A 7276-nucleotide genomic window follows, 5' to 3' on the forward strand; every position below is an offset into this window, starting at 1 on the left:
GTGTGGTGGATAGCGAGCCTCCACCTTCGATTCTATTGGCTCTAACGGTCAGAAAGGTGTGTCAACCATCAAAATCGAGCAAGGGGGGCCAGAGATATAGAAAAAAAAAACATTTTCACCCAAATCACCTCAGAGGTGGGGTGGTTTTGGCTAAACCTCTCTAAAAAGGTCAAATGTCACTTGTTTTGCATCAATCTTGATACAGGGTACTTATTATATGTTGTACTTTGGATTCCTAAAGCTATTAGTCTACTAACCCATCATCCAAGGGTAGTTTTCACTATCTGTAAAAAATAATTTTTGGACGGACACTATAATTTACAGTTTTTTACTATGTAAAATCTGAATTTTCTTTAAAATAAAAAACATTTATATTGATTCTGACACTTCTACATCCAACTCACAGATGTAACCTTGCTTTGATAAAAGAAATTATTCATATAACCCTTTTAGAAGTTAAGTTGTAGTCATTTGTTTTGGGCATGTCATTTTCGAGCCTGAAACATGAAAAACAGGCTAGGTGCTTAACAGGTTAAAGGAACATTTTATAAAACACTTTCTGTCATCTCAGGCCTTAATAACATCCTCAAAACATCCTCTGAATGTTGCAGTTAAAACGTTATGTCTTAGTTAACCTTAAACCTTATAGGAACATTATTTTTTTAAATAAACATCCTTAAAAGGTTCTTTGAACATCAGATTAAAACGTTTCTTTAAAACCTTATTAGAACCTGTAGGTAACATTAGCCAAAGTTGTGAGAACGTTCCCCGCTAGCTGGGATGGCTAACGACCATTTAGCATACTGTCTCAAATACTAGACATGTAAATGCTGCCATTCATTAGAAAATGACCCTTGAAAAACATACTAGCAGCCTATGTGACTCAGACTGAAAAAGGGATACTCTTTTGGCAAATGTGCTCTGACAAGTAAAAGCGACAACCTGGTATCAAGCAGTCATACTTTTGAACACTTGTGGAGTTGTTTTATGGGAAATAGGGGACTTTTTACAATATGATTTATTTTGTCATTTGTTTGGCTTTTTAGGGTTTGAGTGGATGCTATACAGTGGGCCTGCATATGTATATTGTAAAATGAAGAGTCCCATGTGGCTCAAAAAGAGAAGGTCACAAAATATAAACCAGGAAGACATCATTTATATTCAGAAATAAGACAAAAAAATGTTTGTTCTATTGTTTGTTGGCCTTCTTTGAGAAAACAGAATAAATTAGAAGAGAAAAGCAAGAAAAAACAGCATGTTCATTGTTTCTCTCTGTGTTCTCCTCTGCATGTTGTTTTTATTCTCAGTCTCCTATCTGCTTATACCACTGATTCAATTTCACTCTCTGTCTCTTCCCTTTCCACTTTGCTCTTTACATCCTTAAATTCATAAGTAAAATCAGAGGTCTGTGTGCTTCCCTGCTGTAATGTCACACTGAGCAGCAAATCCACAAAAGGATGGTTCTGCTCAAGCTGCATAAATAAGACAAAAAAGTGTGATTCTCCAATCACCTCCATGGGTAAAAGGAACCTCTGACTGCGCTGCCGAGCAAATAGAGTTTTGATGCTCCTGCGCTATTTGAATCTATTTAAATGAGGTAATATGCAGACGTTTGGTGCAATATTGGCCCCTTTCTATGCAAATGAGCCTCATTGTTAAAACCGTCCAATTCACACAGATCTGTCCTAACAGCCAAACAGAGACACAGTTATATTATTAGCATCTTCAGAGGGTTGGCGGGTCATCTAAGCGCATTTATAGTGAAGGTTTACGATGTTAAATTCCAAATAGGCTGTCAGCCTGTCTCATTTAAATTCCTTGCCAGAAGTTTTGAGGGATAGCTTTACACCTCGTCGGTCCAGATCTGCAGCTTGCTCGGAATATTTCATTTTTATTATCCTCTCTGCCTACTGTTTTCTTGGCACAAAGGAAACATTTATTTGTTTGTCTCATTGAAAGTTTCACTCGCAAAAAAGAGCAAATTGCACTCAGCTACCAAACCTAATGGCTGTGCTGGCAGTGCATCATTAGCACAACTTGTTTTGTAATTTGGACCTGGAGGCAGGGCAGACGGTGGGAGCAAATTGAGCAAAATGTATGGTGCTATCAGCAGCCAATATTCATTCTTTGTGAAATTAGCTGTGTTGCCCTAAGTACATGAAGTGTGAAGTGTGTTTTTGTGTCTCCTGTCCTTCAGTCTCACCGACAGTGAAGCTGGTTTACCCTATGACAAGGAGTCTATGGCCATCATCCACCTGAACAACACTACAGTCATGTACCTGAAGGAGGTCACCAAGTTCCTCGCCATGGTCTGCTTCCTTCGCAAGGAAAGCTTTGAGAGGAAAGGTCAGTCCGTTTACAATCAGTACATTTAAATGCATTATAGGAACTGTCAGTGTGTTTTAATCAATCAATCAAAGTGTATTCATATTGCCCAATTTCACAACTTTTACATTTGTCTCAGTGGACTTTACAGTTTGTACAGAATATGAACCTGACACCCTCTGTCCCTGGACCCTCACATCGGACAATAAAAAACTTTCAAAGAAACCCCACAGTTAACCTGTGCCGCCGGCGGGGGCTATGGGGCTGTGTCTCAGGGCTTCTTAACCTGTTATGCCCCACGGACCTGCGGGCGGGGGCAAAAACGCAACATCTGCAAGAAACAGCGTCTGAGGGCTTCTTAACATTTAACAAACTATGAATGTGTCATACCCACTTAACGGGAAGAAACTCAGCTATCAGACAATATTAACAATTTTTACCGAAATAAAACACAAGTCTAACGCCGAGCCTCTGAATTAGCACTAAGAGAAAGAATGCTAACGCACTTAGCACATAACTCACGTTAGGGATCTTTTATACTTCATCGGATCTGCACAAGATATCCTCTGAAAGCTGAGATTCCAATGGTATAAGTATCATCACTGAGCAATCAAAACTCGCGGCAGCGAATGCAAAACCAGACAACACACAACTTAGCTTTACGGGGCCAAATCGGCAAATAGGTCTTACCTTTGCTGTTGTCTGATCAAAAGTTGTGTTCAATGGCATTAAAACGCATAAAACGCTGCTGAAGGTTAATCCAATGTCTCTGTGTCACTTTGAAATGATTACTGATAATCCATCATCATATTTATGATCAATAAGCCTAGTTTTCAGTTTTCAGTTTTCAGAGCGTAACATTGGGCGAGCTGCGTGCGCATCACTCTCACTTCTCAATGGTAACGTGTAGGTGGATTTAGGATCTCCTGTCACGATCTGTCTGTGTTGTGTTTTGTCTTGTCTAGATCTGTCTTTGGTTTCCTGTCTGTGGGTGTTTCTCAATCGCGAGTAAAGCTGCTGCAGAGCCACTATTTCAAGCATACTACGTCATTGAGTGCCGCCGAAGTACTGTTCCAATCTCCAGCATACTTGGAAATCTACCGAGCCCGGCGTACTCCGTTTGGAGAAATATCGAGTCTGCACATGAGTAGACTCCGCGGTCTTAAAATCCCCACAATGCTTTGCGCACGGATCAATTTCCCCAAATCTGTGGCGGAAGATGTAAGGTGGGGCCTCTCATATGACGCACACCTGCACACTTGCTAGCGTGTTCCACTCTTTGTTTTCCAAATGCCAGGAAGTATTCTTGACTCGCTTCTGAAGCAAGATGCTCGGCAGACATGTGCTACCAAGCAAGCGTACTCTCGATTGAGAAACACCCTGTGTGTTCCCTCCTACCTGTTCCCTCCTACCTGTTTTCCTGATTGTGTTCACCTGGTGTCCCTGTGTTTTCTCCTCCCTCCTCACCTGTCTCTTGTTTCTTTGATTAGTCCTGTGTGTATTTAAGTTCTGGTTTTTCTGTCTGTCTTGGTTAGTTCCTTGTTTGTCGTTGACTGTGTTCACTGGGAAGAGCTTTGTATTTTTCTTGTAGCCTTTTAATAAAGGTGTTTTCTGTGAAATCTGCATTTGGGTCCTGCCTGCTTCGCTCAACCCTGACAGAAGGATCTAACAGAAATGGACCCAGCAGATGATCCATTTGAGGTGGAGTTACTTAATTTTACCTTTTCTTTGGCTTGCTGCTATGGAAGGTCGAGGGGAGCGTCCAGTGTTCAGCAGAAAGAGGCTGCTTTGGCAGAGGCTCACCAGGTGGCAACAGAGGAGCCATGTTTAGTTAAGTTCTTACCTGACTGGATTCTGGACTTCCTCTCGACATGTGATTCCCGGCCTGCTAGCCCCAGGCATGCTAGCCCCCTGCCTCCCAATTCCCTACCTGACACCATACGTCTCGGTTTGTTCTGTCAGGGTTGAGCGAAGCAGGCAGGACCCAAATGCAGATTTCACAGAAAACACCTTTATTAAAAGGCTACAAGAAAAATACAAAGCTCTTCCCATCTCAGACAACAACAAAACAAAAACTGAAGAAATGAAGATACAGTCAGTAGGACCACTTCAACATTTCACAAACTAAAATAGGTTGACAACCAAATACCAAAAAAGAAAAACATGGCAAGCATATTTATTGTTCCTTTAATCCCACTCTTCGTTAGAGCTAATTATTTCCCAATTCATGGCGTGTTCAGTCACCCTTTGATCTTTTATGGCAATAATCTTTTCCAAAATAAATTGTATTTTTAATCTACTCCTCAAACACCTTAAATGTGACCCGCTCTATCAAAATCAGTCGGAAGTCGCAACGGCTCAAAATAAACGTGGATTTGCGTAAAAAACTAGTTTTTCGGGGTTCGGGTGTTTTGTTTGATTTTAAATAAACAAAGTCTTGGCTTTCAGAATATGAAACTTTTATTTCCAAAATCACACGATAAATACATGTTTGAAGCTTGTAAAGGGAAGATGACAGGCACCTCTCACTCGCTATCTGCTCTTCCGTAGCGCCGCCCCCCCCTCCCTCCGGCTGAAATTATGAATGTAAGGCGCATAGTAATCATAGATAACACGGCAGGGTCCGTTACAGTTTGTTTTCATCTGATTTCAATTAAACAAAGTCTTGGCTTTCAGAATATTAAACTTCTTTCGGCAAATTCAGATGATAAATACAACTTTGAAGCTTGTAACGGCATATTTACAAGCAGAGAACGGAGTAACTTGACGTCACAGCAGGCATAACAACAGCCGGTGTTTCTCGTGAGTGTTTTCTCCGGGAAACAAACACAATACACACAAACGCAAAAATACACACACACACACACACGTATACACACACACACTCGCGAGCTTCCCCCAGACCAGTAATCCAAACGAAAATATTTTCCCTCCGTAGTATTTTGATCATTTGCTAATAATCAATCAGATCGATGGATTCCAGAGAAGAGGAAACTTTGAAGGCCTTTTTCTCAAAATGATGACTCTGTAACAGTCATTATATAATGTGACATATTTCGCTTAATATTTGGAGTACAAAAACAATCCTGATATCATTAGAAAGCTAGGAATCTCCTCTTTCCAACAGTGTATACAACTCAAAATGTGTCTTCGGGTCAATGCGACTGATTTCGATGGAGCAGGTCACATATTAGGATTACTCCTTGATTGACTTTTAAAAATATGTATTTTAGCCAGAAGAATAGTTGTATTTATTAACTGTGTGCGGTCTTCATCTAAAAGCCCAAATAACATATTAAAGGGTGTAAATGTAAATTCAATATTTGCCGCCAAATAATTTGCAAAACATTATGATTTGTGTGGAAACATTTTCATTATTAAGATTTTTTTCTATTTTAACCTCTTTTCCTTTCTGTTTCTTGATCCTCCTTAGCAACGGTCATTACAGTCCTTGACAGCGGTCTGTTCTACAGGATTTACAACGTGTCACATGTTCTGAATTGACCAATCAGAACTTTATATAGCCTCCGTATTGTTTATGGTTGAATGCATGCTGTGAAAAGAAATGTGATTCTTAAGTGGGCCCTGAGTTGAAAAAGGTTGGGAACCGCTACCCTAGAGGGACAGTAGGATATAATAAAGTGTTACAATAATTAAAACATGTTTTACAAAGATCATTCAGTCTTACCCTGTAATTGTCTTCTCGTCCCTCACAGGACTGATTGACTACAACTTCCACTGCTTCAAGAAGGCCATCCAGGAGGTGTTTGATGTTCGAGTTCAGGTTCAACAAAACCGTAAACTCCTCAGTCAGAGGAGGTGGAGCAAACTCTCTATGACCAATGGAGTGCTGAGCAACCCCCACTGATGACATCACATCAGACAGCCAAATGAACCCTGACACATCCTGGAGACTCCGTCCTGGTCCAGGTGATCCTCTGAGGCTCCTGGATCTGCTTGATCATGTTTTTTTTTTTATCTTGCTGGGAAACTCAATCCACATCAAATCCACCTCCATCGTCTCTGTCCTCAGAAGCAGTTTGTCTACAGCACAGAGGACAATCTTTCATTTTTCTCCACTTTCTATCTTTTGAGTAGACTCAACAAGAAGTACATGCAGATTCAGTGACTTTATCTCTCTGTAGCAGGCGGCAGCAATGTGCGTCCCATCAATCCTTATACCGTTAATAAGTAAACTCATAAACAGCAAGTTATTTTTTAAGCGTTTGTGGCACCACTCGTTTGAGATCCCGCTTTTATTAAATAACGGCTTTATGTATCTATTGAAGTTTGTGATTAAATATATTTTAACATGATGCTGTGCCTGTTTCTTGAGCTTTTTAAGTACAAGTAGAGTAGAAAAGGAACATTGACCCTCAGTTTCTAAGCCAACACTGTTAGGGAATAATTTGCTTAGGTATTCAACCTTTGACACAGTTCATCATTTTCTCCTTTCACTGTCTCTTTTCCTATGGCACAGGTCTACGGCCTTGGGTATTGCTGCTATCTCTCTTAAGGAGAGGCAGCTTGGGCGCATTGTTGTTGCCAGCTTATGAGACATGAGATAGTTTATTGTTCAGGGACATCTAGAAGCCCTTCTTTTTAGGAACGTAGGTTCCCTGGCGCACATTCTTTTCTATGGACGACAGCTCTAGTTAGATTCAGGGTCCATATTTGTTTAGTCTCGCTGATAAAGAATGTTGATGATTACACTCTGAACTAGTTAAAACCTCGAACTACAGAAGAGTTCTTCAGAATTGATTGTGGCATCTCAACCGTGTGGTCAAACCGTGGCCTGTGACATGTCTTGTGAATTCTCCTGGCCGAAGCTCCAAATAAACTGTCAGTGTTTGCCATCAAAGCTCCAGCTCTCCTCGTGTCTCTCTGAGTCCTGACTCCAATTGCTTCAGAAGTTTCCCCCACAAACACAACCAAAGCAAAGTATTCAGAA

General features: G+C 40.7%; 1 protein-coding gene across 1 annotated transcript in view; it reads left to right on the plus strand.

Moving 5' to 3' along the window:
* The window catches only part of rragd (ras-related GTP binding D), a 97962-nt gene extending 90955 nt beyond the window's left edge, over positions 1-7007 (plus strand). The window contains exons 6-7 of the mRNA XM_034135132.1: positions 2198-2346; positions 6042-7007. Coding sequence (XP_033991023.1) covers positions 2198-2346; positions 6042-6193 — 301 coding nt within the window. The 3' untranslated portion in view covers positions 6194-7007. The remainder of the gene's footprint in view (positions 1-2197; positions 2347-6041) is intronic.
* The last annotated feature ends 269 nt before the right edge of the window (positions 7008-7276 follow it).

This window comes from Trematomus bernacchii, unplaced genomic scaffold (assembly GCF_902827165.1).
Source record: "Trematomus bernacchii unplaced genomic scaffold, fTreBer1.1, whole genome shotgun sequence".
Classification (NCBI taxonomy): Eukaryota; Metazoa; Chordata; class Actinopteri; order Perciformes; family Nototheniidae; genus Trematomus; species Trematomus bernacchii.